Source organism: Equus caballus, chromosome 21 (genome assembly GCF_041296265.1).
Source record: "Equus caballus isolate H_3958 breed thoroughbred chromosome 21, TB-T2T, whole genome shotgun sequence".
Taxonomy (NCBI): domain Eukaryota; kingdom Metazoa; phylum Chordata; class Mammalia; order Perissodactyla; family Equidae; genus Equus; species Equus caballus.
The window spans coordinates 45,938,119-45,952,068 of record NC_091704.1 but is presented as its reverse complement, the minus strand read 5'-3'; the positions used below and the strand labels follow the sequence as shown (position 1 = coordinate 45,952,068).

The following is a 13,950-nucleotide window of genomic DNA, read 5'->3' as shown; positions in this document are numbered from 1 at the left end:
AGGGACAGATACTCTATCAAGCTTTTAGACTCTGAGGACATACCTGTCCCAGCCGTCAGCCTCTGGGACTGAATTTACTTCATCTCCACCCTGCAGATACTTTTCTTTCAACTCCTAAGTATCGCTGAGGAAAGTAATTCTGTAGCTTCACAATCCAGTTCTGTGTCCCACCTTTTGGGTTGAAATTTTAGATTGCTTTTATGTGAATATATAATACATAAACTCTCACATTTTTTATTCTGTTTTCATTGGAAAGAGAAAACAGTTGCTAACTATCTTCCCAATTGTAATTAAGACAGAATGGGTCTCAGGGTTCCAGGAGACCTGTTTTAATGTCACACCTCTACAATTTACTAGCTGTGTACAATTGGGCAATTTACCCTCTTTGAGCCAGTATTGTCATTGGTAAAAGGGAGAGCGATTTAGAGCTTGGAAGAACCTTTGTGTTAATTCTCTCCTTCTTTTCCACTATTCCTATTCATTTGGGAGATATCCATATGACTGAAACCGAAAACATTTAATAAGACAACTAAAATTATTTCATGCTTTTTTCATTTTAAATCTGCACAGACAGCCCTGCAATTAGTTTTTGCTCCTCCTCTTACCCAATATACTTGAGTAGTTACATCAGTTTTATGGTAGAGCAAAGGCCTATAGGGAATCTCATAACTCTGTTGGGTAGTACTTTACTTGATTAGAATGGACTTAAGCTATGTTCATAATTCATCTATAAACTAACATAAACCTTAAATTTTATTAAATCCAGAATCCCGGAGAGTAAGGGAAGTTTTAGCCAGCATGAAATAAGAAGTCATATTTTTTTATTGTTTTTTAAAATTATACAAGTAATTTTTTTATAAGATTGGAAAGAACAACCAAAATATCCAAATGGTAAATGAATAATTAAACAATGGAATATTATTTGGCAATGCAAACAAATGAGGTACTGATACATGTAACATGGGTGATTGAAATCATTGTGCCAAGTGAAAGAAGCCAGTCACAAAAGACCACATATGGTATGCTTCCATTTATATGAAATGCCCAGAATAGGCAAATTATAGAGACAAAGTAGATTAGTGGTTGCCAGGTGCTGGGGAGAAGGGGGAAATGGAGTGACTGCTAATTGGTACAGGGTTTCCTTTTTGGGTTATGAAAATGTTCTAAAATTGATTGAGGTGATAGTTTCACGACTGTGAATACACTAGAAACCACTGGATTGTATACTTTAAACAGGTGAATTCTATGGTATAGGAAAATATCTCAATAAAACTGTTAGCAAAAAATCAAAGATCACAAGTATATAAAAACTCTAATAAAGTCTCCCCCCTTCATATCCTCAGTTCTACCCTCAAAAGGCCTTAACTACTGATGATCTCCTCCTTCCTTAGAGTTGACCACTGTCAACCCCTGGATGGGTATCTTTCCTGCCACTTATATGTTGTGTGCACCTAGAAAAATCAGCTACTTGTTTCCAATTTAATCTTATCTGCAAAATGGGAAGAAAAATAACAGCTGTCTCACAGGGTTGAGGTGAGGCTCCGATGTGGTGGTTTGTGGATGAACTTTGTAAGTTGTAAAGCCTTTTGTAGTGCAGTTTGCATTAGGATGTCTCTGAGCAGTCACAGTGAAGTAAGTAATACATTTCTGAGAAAATACTCTTCACAGTATCCCGTAATGTAGTTCAGGGTTTCTCAACTGAACCACTGTTGACTCTGTGGACTGGATAATTCTCTGTTGTGGGAGGCCGTCCTGTGCATTGTTGGATGTTTAGCAACATCCCTGGCCTTAACCTACTGTATGCCTATTGCATCCCCCAATTGTGACAGCCAAAAATGTCTCCAGACATTGTCAGATGTCCACTGCGGGGCAAAATTGCTTCTGGTCGGGAACCAGTGGTGTAGACCTTCTCCGCTGTTTGCTGCCCCTTTGCGCAGGACTTACTACTTTAAGGCTTTCTATGACTTCATGTACTTCTAATTGAAGTCCACATTCTCTATAGTAATTTTTAGTTCTTGCTTCTTTCTGAGCCCTAGTCTATCTTAACTGACATTGCTTCCTGAAACAATCGTCTGCGTTAGTCAGCCTGGTTTAGTTGTTCTCTCTCTTTCTCGTCATTTTTTTCCTAACATTTCTGACAATGAGTTTGTGTGTACACCCAGAACACATTTCCTCCTTTCTCAAAATCTAGCCTGTTGAAATCTCCTTTAAAACCCTGACACTTACTGTTGTCCTAGCTTCTTTGACATCTAATCCTAGTGCTGCGGCTGTGTACTTTTCTCCTCCAAGAGTTTCTCACGCATGTCTGCGTTAGTTTCCCCGGAGAGACTAAGTTTGCACATGGTAGGGACTGGGTCTTATGTTTGCTTTTTCCACAGGGTTTAACAAAATACTGTGAGCTCAGAGACCCTTGGTACTACTTGTGGAATGGATGGGTATACATTGCATTAGATTCTTTTTTTTTCTGGAAATACTGTTACTGAATAAATTGCGTGCTTCTTCATGGCTTTATGCTTAGTATATTTCCAAGTAAACCTGAAGCAAGAGTCACTGGAACGGGTGAAATAAATGAAATTTGAGGACTTGAACATTATCAAGTAACTCCTACTTTTTTTAGGACTTGTTTTTATTGTAAGTTGTTAACTTGTCTTTGACAGCAGTGAAATTTTCTAGTCTTTCAAAATCAGATTTCCACTTTTTAAAAAATAGGTATTAAAATAACATCCTCAGAACTTTTGGGGGCACCCTGAAGGGGTGTCACATTAGATTAAAATGTAAAACTTTCATTTCTTTTTTGCTTATTTAGGTATGTGCTGGTGAGGAGAAGCGGAAGGAAGGAGGCAAGAAGAGCAAAGAAGGATCTGGAGATGGAGGTCGAGCAGAGGTAAATGTTTCAGGGCTATTATCAAAGATTGACAGGTGGCAGGGAACTGTCTCAGGTTTACCCTGTGGAAGATTCTGGTTTACATGAGGTAAGATGACACTAGATGGACAAATCAGGGAGAAGAATTAGCACAGGAAAGGCTGAGAGGAGAAAAAAGACTTGCACTTATGTGTTATTGAAAAAGGAAAACTGGAGTAGAATTGTGAGAGCATCTGCGGGATTAGATGTGAAAATCAGAGAACAAGCAGAAAAGGGTCTGTGGTCATTACTGAGTTGCCAGAGTGGGTGCTAGCTTTCTGATCACTTCATCCGATGAGAGGTTAAGAGAGAGAAACTTGGTGTTTGCACTTATGCTGAATACAACAGAAACCAAAGAAAGCCCAGATCCTTGACCCTGTGCACACTGTTTCCACCTGGACCTGCCTCTAGGGTTTGGTTTTAAGCCAGGACAAATCTCAAGGCCTCTCAAGTAGAGAGAAAATGCTTTCAGTTCCCCGGGCTCACGTGAAAAGGGACTGGCATTCTGAAAGGCATCCCGGAGTCGACTTGGTTGCTGGGCATTCTGCTTTAGGATGCAGTTAAGCTTGTCTTCCGACTTTATTTTTGATGTTAAACTGCTGTGACTGTTTCATTGCAACAGTTTTATTGGAGACTCTTTAGAAAGCTACCAGAATGCAAAAGAACAAAGGGACAGGCTTTTAAGAAGTGTACTGTAGCACAATAAACTAGCTTTAAAGAGCTGTTTTTATAAATTCTGCGTTGCTAAATTGATAGTGCTTCCATTTACTTATGGATAAGTTGTGGGTGATAAAGAATCACTAAGTGTTACTTAGAGCCCTGTCTAACCATTTGTCTTATATTTTGTCCCTTGTACCCCACTGTAATTGTGGGGAAAATTGTTGCATGTGAATTTTAAAATTTGCAAGTAAAGAGAAAAATGTTCTTTAATTTCTTTTTTATACTTTCAATACAATAGTACATGCTGTTCTATCACAGCTTGAGAATTAGCCTGGATATAGGAAGCAAAGGGTACGATTAGAGGACTTGTCTGAATAGAGAACTGTAAGTGCCGCCTGTGATGATATGTGTTTTAAATAATCTGTCTGGAGAAAAGTGTACAGTGAGACGTCCAAGACTTTTCCTCTTCCTCCTCTGTGCTCCCATCATGTATATGCTTGTCTTGTCTCAAGGGCAGCCTGCAGGTCTTATTCCTCTCTGCATCCCCAGGGCTCCCCACAGACAGTGTCTGCTCAGTGAATGTTGAATAAGTTAAGTTGGACACTTAGTTATTCTAATTGGAAGTGCCAAGTGGATCTGGAGATCAACTACAGTAAGATACAGAGGATCATGTGGATGGCCAGGCCTGTACTGATGCTTCCAAGTAGGTAGGACCAGGTACTGTTCTTCGGCTTGAGGGCTTCAGAGTGTGGTTGTAGAATGACAGGCTCTGAGCTTTATTTAATGCGTTGGTGCTTTACCATGGAGGGTCATGGACCTCTGTGATAATTTAACGAAAAGCTCCTAAAGGTCACCTAAATGACTGGCAAAGAGAAGGACTGCTGTAGGAGGGGATTATGAAGAGATTAGGGCTTTTCCATCTCAAAAGATGAAGACTGAGAAAAATATGATTGAAATGAGAAGGGAATTTTGTATAAGGGAAAAAAGGTACTACTTTGCTTAAGATAAACTTAATTGTTCTAAGAAGTTATATTCAAACAGGCTGAAAATAGATTTTTTAAATGTTGTGGCTAGTTATTTTTGTTTTTTTTTACTATGATGTTTAGGGAAATGTTAACCTCTGAGGTTGACATACTGGGTAACCGTGACCACCGGGAACTACAGTCCCCGAGCTGGATGGACAGTGAGTCCATATAGTATGTGTTATGTTGATATATATTATATGTAGAATTTTGTGTAGCATTATCAAACTTGAATAAGTGCTAAAGCATGTATTATAATTGTTATTATAGCTGATTAATTTAAATCCATATAAAGATAGAAACTCATGGTAAAATTAAGCCTTCTCCTTGCTTTTGTATGCAGCTAATATCCATGTTATTTTCATTTGAAGATCATAAATTATGTAGATGGTAGTGTTTTGACTATTTTGTGACCACAGATTCACCACCTGCTTTTTGAAATGTTTTAAAGACTGGAGTCTCTGACAGTCGAGGAAATCAGATCTTTGATTACTGTCTCTTTTTTTCTTCCTTTGCCAGACTTTTGGGAACCTGAGTGGGTGTTTTATATAAAATATTTTGGTTAATAGTATCCACTACAGACAGTAGTGTTGTGTTGTTTTCTTATATTTGCTGATTAAATACTCTGAAGAATGATGGTGATCATGGCCTGTTTGAATTCAGTAATACTTACCTCGAATGGGAGCCCTTAAGTCAAATAAGTTTATATTTGGTTAGTTCAGAATTGTGAGTGGACAAATAGTCTGACCAACTGCACAGACCATCCATTGAACAAGTTGAAACAAAATGGAAAAGCCAGCTAGTTTTTATTTCTAGTACTGTTTATAGCTGTACTTATAAGATCATTTAGTTAGAAAAGACTTGGAGAGAACATCTTAAAAGAAAAAAAATTACCTTATGCAAATAATAGCAAAATGGTAGAAATTGTTCATTTAGGATGTTGACAGACCAAATATTTATGGTTATTTATATACTTTTCTATTTTTTTTTAATTTTTTAAAGAAAAAATTATAGGAAGAGAGCTTTTAATTCCTTTTTTTACCTTCATTTAGGACAAGATTAAGGTAATGCTTGGTGATTTTGGCACTCTATTTGCCACGTTGAATTAGTAATCATTGTTTTTGTATTGTCTATATTTATTATTTCTTTTCCATTTCTAACAAGGAAAGCAAGTATTTACAGATTATTTGTTTCCTCATTTGTTGTCTTGCAGTTGAATCCTTGGCCTGAATATATTAACACGCGTCTTGAGATGTATAATAAACTAAAAGCAGAGCATGATTCCATTCTGGCAGAAAAGGCAGAGAAAGATAGCAAGCCAATTAAAGTCACTCTGCCCGATGGTAAACAGGTCGATGCAGAATCCTGGAAAACTACAGCATATCAAATTGCTTGTGGAATTAGGTATAAGCTACACCTGTCTTGACCTTCTATTGTTGTAACTAATATATTGTTGCCAAGTTTTATCCTTATAATATTTTTATGTTACTGTTTAATGTTTTCATGTTTAATTTACATTATTTGGGATTTTTAAAAATCAAAACGTTGTGGAGCTTTATAGTTAAGATTCAAAGTTAATTTCTGAGAGTCCGCTTTGGTCTTATCTTATGAAGAATTTTATATTATTAGTTCTACTTTGATTATAAATGTCACAAAACCAAGTAGACAGTGTTTCACCTGTTTTGACTTGTGTCTCAATTTTGAAGTTAAAAATGAGGGTAGATCATCTCACATGGGAAAGTTAAGAAACTAATTTATGATACATGAAAAAAATGTACTATTTTTATAACTCCAAAGAAGGACCATGTCTAAGCTTAAAAGTAAAAACTTTTAGTTGGGAAGAAGTAACTGAGAATTAGATGCATACTTTGTAATAGAGTAAATGCTTTCTTAATCTGATATGATTGACATCAGTAGTTGGTCAGTTTATCAGAAAATGATAATGTTGGGGAAGGACAAATTGACGCATATATTTTATACCTGGTGTTGGCAAACTGTGGTCATAGCCTGTTTTTGTACAGCCCAAGGGCTAAGAATAGTTCTTAAATGGTTTAAAAAAAATAAGACAACTAGGAAGAATATGCTATAGACACCATGTGTGTTCCAGAGTCCAAAATATTTATATGTCCCTTTACAAAAAAGTTTGCCAACCTCTGTCTTAAACTTTTTAATTTAAAACGTGTAAATATATATTTATTCATTAATTAGATAGATATAGATAGATAGGGCCAAAGGTTTTGGGGTGGAGTGCTGATTAGAGTTTTATATTTTCTTAACATACTTGAGAAGCGAATCTCAGTGCAGGATCCTTCTAGATTTTTTTATGGTTATTTCATCCACATCCAACTTGACAAGATTTTTTTTTTTAGTGATTTGCCTTTATGGAGCCTTACCAAACATTCAACTTGGTTTTCATAGCAACCATAATTCCCTTGTTGTAATAGTATTAATTGTTATTTATACTATTTAATTATATGTTGAAATCACCATATGACTGTCAAAAATGGTTATCATAAATTTCATGTTGCTGAACCTAAGACATAAAATAACAAGTACATGAGCAGATTTGGAAACCAGCCCAGCTGATCCTTGGTAAGCCCACTATGCAACTGGTGAGAGTAGCAGCAGTTAGGCCTATGAGCCGTGAGTCTTGAGTGGGCCATGGACGTTGGTTAGTACTCTACAAAGAGAATGGAGTATTTCAGTTCATTAGACCAGTGCGTCTACTGAAAGTACTTTGACCTTACTTCAAAGAAAGTAAGAAGGAAAATTGTAATATCAAACAAGTTTCCTTATGATATCATAGATAACTGGATAGACCTCTAAATATCATTCAACCTATCATTTTAGAGGTAATTTTTGCAGGTCATTTTGATTAAGAGATTCCTCCATGGTTGCACACTGAGGTTGTAGCTGTGTTGGTTTTAAAATTCAGACTCTTGTTATTCCAGGAACTTCTTCTCTACCTTCTACAATACTGTCCTCCAGATTACATTGTAATTTATGAAGTGGTCAATTGGAAAATAATTTTTCAAGAACTGCCAAGTTCTAAGCTGAATTACATAAGACATTGATGGGCTTTACAGCTGGAGTTAACTCACTGATCTGCAAGTGAGAGTGCTTGATAACATTTTTAGAAAAGTCCGGAATAACTTCTTGTTGTTCTGTGAAAAATTATAGCATGAATAATCAGCTATTTAAAGGTTCAGATGATTAGTGGTGAATATGAAAGGGAAGAAAAAAAGGCATGCTCCGTTTGCTTCAAAAGATTTTTCTTTGATGTTTTATTCTAAATCTTAGAGTGTAGATTACTTATCCCTTCTTTGGAAAATTGAAATGATCCAATATGCTCCATGTATAAGCTACATTTTCAAAGTAACTCTATTGTTAGTATCTCAAGGTACCATTTTGGACCCTAAAATACAGGTCATTTTCTTCCCAAAGAATATAAAGAATACTATTTGCATTTGGATCAGTTTTTTAATCTTTTGAAGACTGTTTTACACCAGTATAATAAAATACGCTTCTCTCTGCCAAATTCATGTATGTCTTATGAAATGTGTATATACGTTATTCATTTTATTGGCTGCATTTCATCTCAAGAGGAAAGAAAACATTGGATATAATCTATGAGAGAGTCAGTGAACTTGAAAATGGGATAGGAGTTTATGGTTTACCTGCCATTTGTTCTTCCCTCCTGATCCTTACATGGAGGAGGGTGTATAAACTTAGCTGTACTTAGACAGGGCAAGGAGAGAACTACTCAACACTGCAAGTCCAGCTAGCTTAAGCCTTCTGGTGGTAGATCTACTTAAGACTAGCAGTGTAAAGGCTACACAATTTTCCTTCATAGTTTAGAGTGTTGCCTGCTTTCATTGAGTTGCCTAGACTATTAGACTGTCGTTTCTCTAGCTACACGTTCAGATCTATAATCTGACTGACATTACTCAATTCTGCTCTAGCCTCACAGCTTCCTGAACCTTTCTTGACTTGCGTCTCCGCTTGCATCCTGCCCATTCTCTCATCTGTGGTGCCAACTCTCTCCTTTTCCTCTTTGCATATCTTTTGATCCTTCAGCCCCTCATTTCTTTATCCTCAAAGCCTGTCCAGATTACTCTGACCTGTGCTGCTTTCCACTCCTCGGAACTCCTGTGGCTGGCTTTCTTGGATGCTCTGACATCTCATCACTTCATGGGTCTTTGTATTTTTTTTTGTACTGTGTGTCTAGGTGAGATTTTATCCATATTGCAAAAAAGTTTTACTGAGTAGTCTTGTGTTTTACCCATGTATTTGTTATGAATGGATACCGTCTCAGGCATTTGCAGAATTTATTTGGAGGTTAGCATTGCCTCTCATAGAACAGATCGTTGAAAATTTCAAGCAGGAGGAAAAATGGAGAAGTTACTTAGTAACTTGTTTTTTTCCTTTTGGAGTCTAAATAGCTTGTCTTGGTGGAAAACTTATAAGTTAAAAGATTAATTAAACCACTGAAAATTGTTATCGTTTGTTTATCAGAGTTACCATGTCTGCCTAAATAAGCAGCATTAAATGCCGAAGAATAGTATTCTGAATTTTCAGGATCTTCTAGTTTTAGTCTTAGGTACATGTTTGGGGGTTGGTTGCATTTCCATTTTATTTCAGAAAGATATATATACATCTATGAATAATGTATATAATGTTAATATAGAATATATGTAGTGTTTATTAGATTCTCGTGTTTCTATATCTGCATGTTTTTTAAGCCAAGGCCTGGCCGACAACACTGTTATCGCTAAAGTGAATAAAGCTGTTTGGGACCTAGACCGCCCTCTGGAGGAAGACTGTACCTTGGAGCTGCTCAAGTTTGAGGATGAGGAAGCTCAAGCAGTAAGTTTTTATTCAGTGCATTGAATTTCAGGACGAAGCTTCACATCTGCAGTCTTTTCCAGCTCATTACTACTGCCAGTGGGAGGCTGAGGTTTATTAATGTCTCATTGTCATATTGAAGTCGTCATTTTGTCTTTCATTGGGGGAATGTAATAAAAGTGCTTGCCTTGTAAAATTGAGGTAAACTTGAGTAAATGTATTTTCACCACTAGATACATCAATGGGAAAAAAGTTCTCGGAATTTTCTTAAAAATTGATTAAGCAAGTGACAGTTTTTTCCTGCCCTATCAGTCAATTTAAGCAGTATGTATGTACAGTCGTGCATAGCTAAAGTTAGGGGTACATTCTGAGAAATACACTGTTAGGTGATTTCGTCGTTGTCTGAATGTCATAGAGTGTACTTATACAAACCTAGATGGAATGGCCTACTACACACCTGGGCTATCTGGTACTAATCTTCTGGGACCACCATCATATATGTGGTCTGTCATTGACAGAGACATCATCATACGGCACATGACTGTATTTAACAGATAAATTTGAACATTACTTTAAGTACTCCCCCTATCGGACAATTGATTTCCGTATTTTTCTCATCTTTAAATGCACATCTGCTGAAAACACTATAAAAATCAACCTACATTTGATGGGAAAGGTTTTTCTCTTTATTTCTCCATGATGTATACCATATAAGGGGAAATAAAATATTTTGTTTTATTGATGATACTTTATTTATGTATGTGAATCAGTGGTTTTCAAATGTATTCTGGATTCCTTAAGGTTTTTATGAGAATTTTAAAAATCATTTTGGTACCTTACTAATAAGTCTTAAAAATATTGCTTTGGGTATATTCTGACTTATTTGAATGAGCACCTTAAAACCAAATACTGCCATTTGATTTCAGCATCCATATGTTAGTCCTTATGTTTTATAATTTGTTGTGGGGTCAAATTGTACCACTTTAGTTGTTTGGATCCAATAAGAGAAAAGCAGATGTAATTTTTAAGTGATGTTCCACAGCCAAGTAAAGGCCAGAGCACACACATGGGATATAGGGCACACTGGCTTACAAGACCCTGGGCCGTTGCAGTTAATAAGGCAGTCGTATTGTGAGTAGTGATTGTTTTCAGGGAACAAAATCCATCCCATTTGATTAATGATACTAAGTTGAGTTTAACTAGTTTGAAAACAACTAAACCAGATGATTTCTAAGGTACAAATACAAGTTAGTAATTAGAATCCTTTTAAATTATTTTGGCTCTGAATAGAATCACATCACGGTTTATAGATTTCTAAATTTAGATTTTCATGTCTTTGGTTTATTTATAACAAATTTAATTTCTTTCAAAACAACCATATTGATTTACAACCTGTATGCCCAGGCTCAGACCATCCCATTTTTCTTTGAATTTTCAGGTATATTGGCATTCAAGTGCTCACATAATGGGTGAAGCCATGGAAAGAGTCTATGGTGGATGTTTATGTTATGGTCCACCAATAGAAAATGGATTCTATTATGACATGTACCTTGATGAAGGGTGAGTTATGTAACTGGGTAAAGAAAAATGAAATCTGAATTACAGTGGGTCCTGTCATTATTATTATTTTTTTTGTAAAGATTGGCACCTGAGCTAACAACTGTGGCCAATCTTTTTTTTTTTTTTCCCTGCTTTTTCTCCTCAAATCCCCCCAGTATATAGTTGTATATTTTAGTTGTGGGTCCCTCCAGTTGCAGCATGTGGGACACTGCCCCAACATGGCTGGACAAGCAGTGCCATGTCTGCATCCAGGATCTGAACCAGTGAAACCCCGGGCTGCCCAAGTGCAGCGCGTGAACCCAACCACTCGGCCATGGGGCCAGTCCCACGTCATTATTTTTAAAGAGTTCTTGATAAGGGAGAAATGATGTAAAGTTTATTGCTTCATAGTCCCAAGTATTCCCACTATCAAAACTTGAAGTGTTGTAGTAACTTATGAACTAGTAGAGGCTTTAATGAGAGTTCTGTTATAGCTGGATGGAGGTGGAACCCCAAAGTATATTGGGAAATAAAATGAGGTTGGTCCTCTCCTCTCCTTTAAACTTGGTTATAGAATTGGAGGAAGGGTTCACTAGTGGGAACAGTCTCCATGCTCACCAAGGGAGAAGCCACAGCAAAGATAAAATATAAAAATAATTTATGAAAAATGTCTGGTTTAAAATTCTAATATATGATGCAAGGATGTAAATTTTTAATATTAAAACCTATTTAAGTATTTTAAAGAAACATTACTCCAAGCTAGATGTGAGTAGAATTGAATGGAAAAAGATGAATTATAGTTTCTTTTCCTTCAGGGGTGTGTCCAGCAATGATTTCTCTTCTTTGGAGGGTTTATGTAAGAAAATCATTAAAGAAAAACAAGCTTTTGAAAGATTGGAAGTTAAGAAGGAAACTTTATTGGAAATGTTTAAGGTAAACTGAGCTGTAACGTGTGGCCTCCACTTTTCCGTCACTCTTTAATGTCACTGGAAGTTGTCGTGTTGGGGTTTAGTGTACTAATTTCACGCCTCTTCTGTTCTTTAGGAAAATTGAACAATGTTTTTAAAACATGAAATATCAGCATTTATATTCATAGAATGCTTTGATAAGATGTACTTTGAGTTATAGTTTAGCTGTAGTATTTAGAGGTAAAAATTAAAAGAGGGTTTTCAAAAAAATAATTTTTCCTGTTTTCAGTACAACAAGTTCAAATGCCGGATATTGAATGAAAAAGTGAATACTCCAACTACCACAGTCTATAGGTGAGAATATCAAATGTCATTAAGTGTAACTGGTGTATATGTCATTTGAAGTCTTTGTTAAGATCCTTTTCATTTTTTATTTAGGTGTGGCCCCTTGATAGATCTCTGCCGGGGTCCTCATGTGAGACACACCGGCAAAATTAAGACTTTGAAAATACATAAAGTAAGCAATGTAACTCTAAAGACTCTCTCTATAAATATATTTGTCTAGGATAGATATATGTTTAAACTTTTATTGGTTTCTCTTTCTAACGTTTTTCTCTTGCATATGTAAGGGTGGATTTTTCTCTCCTGCTCTCTCTCGGCTATGGGTGCTGCGTAACCCTAGTTGTTTTTAGCCAATATTCTCTTAAGCGGTGACTGACCCGCCATTCATCGCCAGAGCACACAGGGATGGAGGTTTGGGGGATTGACAAAATCCTGCGGTCATGGGCCATCATGGCTCTACGAGCTTTGAAACTCACTGTTAGTGTGTGCGTTTGCCCTTAGTATGTCTAAGGTAATAATTACCCAACTTGTTCTTTTTAACCAAACCAATCCTGCCAATTTTATACTAGTTCATAAATATTTTATAGGTGATTATGAAAATGTACTTTAAATCATAAGAATAATTGAGTCATTTTAAGGTTTTTTTGTTGATTTATTTTTCATTTTTGCTTAATCACCTTGTGGAAGATAGCCTTGCAGACAGTCACATTCGTGGAGTTGTGGTTTGAGTGGGTATTGAGGGGTGGGCGTTTTTGAGGGAATTAATCAGCCAGCTTTGTGCTGCAGAATGAACACAACTATTGTAGCTGTGCCTCAGAGCGCCTGTGAGATGTCCACTAAGTGTGCATTATTTATGCTGTTTTTCTTGTCATAAAGACTGAGATGAATTTGACTCATAAAGTGACTGTGAGAAGTAACATCTAACTCTTAAAATAAGTGAGATACTTAGAAATGTGACTATCGTTTCATGGTTAATCCTTGTTTTCAGAATTCCTCCACATACTGGGAAGGCAAAGCAGACATGGAGACTCTGCAGAGAATTTATGGCATTTCATTCCCAGATCCTAAAATGTTGAAAGAATGGGAGAAGTTCCAAGAGGAAGCCAAAAACCGAGATCATAGGAAAATTGGGAGGGTATGTTAAAAAAGAATAGTAATGTGTCCAGACTGAGTTTTCTTTATTTTCATTTGAAATTTAGTTGTATTAAGTACTAGGAATTTCCTTTCAAAGAGATGGTGTAGCTTTCAAGTAATTATTGTACTGTAGCCTATAAAAGCTGTATATTATTGACTGATTGTCCACATTCTCTTTCTAGAGTGTGCTCGGTACTGCACAAAAATTCATTTTAACTGCTCCTTTTCTTGAGAACAAATGCTAATGAGCTACAGTTTTCTGTGAAAGAAGTCTAGCAGCATTCCATGGAGCTGCGAGATACTTTGGAAATGCCCTGGTCTCACTGACTTATTTTAAAGATGTGCAAGCTGAGTCCCAGAAAGACTAATTTATTTGTTGCCCAAAGTGACACAGCAGGTCACTGATGGATTCTATGATGTCATTTTCTTTATCCCTCTACCCCTGAATCTTTTCTAAGCTGGAAGTTAGGTTCGATAAAAGCATTCCTTTGTAAAATTGTGTTCACTCTGTGCCAAGCATCCTTGGCTGCCAGGTTATGAAGCCTGAGCAGGCAGCAGCGTCCACTGCCATGCTCCCTTGACTGCCTCAGATAAATGC

The 13,950-nt window shown here is 36.6% G+C and overlaps 1 protein-coding gene across 1 annotated transcript in view; it reads left to right on the top strand.

The window, feature by feature from the left end:
- The window catches only part of TARS1 (threonyl-tRNA synthetase 1), a 28,439-nt gene that overhangs the window by 2,219 nt on the left and 12,270 nt on the right, over positions 1-13,950 (top strand). The window contains exons 2-9 of the mRNA XM_001498175.7: positions 2,807-2,884; positions 5,798-5,988; positions 9,327-9,450; positions 10,868-10,989; positions 11,784-11,901; positions 12,166-12,230; positions 12,315-12,393; positions 13,207-13,353. Coding sequence (XP_001498225.2) covers positions 2,807-2,884; positions 5,798-5,988; positions 9,327-9,450; positions 10,868-10,989; positions 11,784-11,901; positions 12,166-12,230; positions 12,315-12,393; positions 13,207-13,353 — 924 coding nt within the window. The remainder of the gene's footprint in view (positions 1-2,806; positions 2,885-5,797; positions 5,989-9,326; positions 9,451-10,867; positions 10,990-11,783; positions 11,902-12,165; positions 12,231-12,314; positions 12,394-13,206; positions 13,354-13,950) is intronic.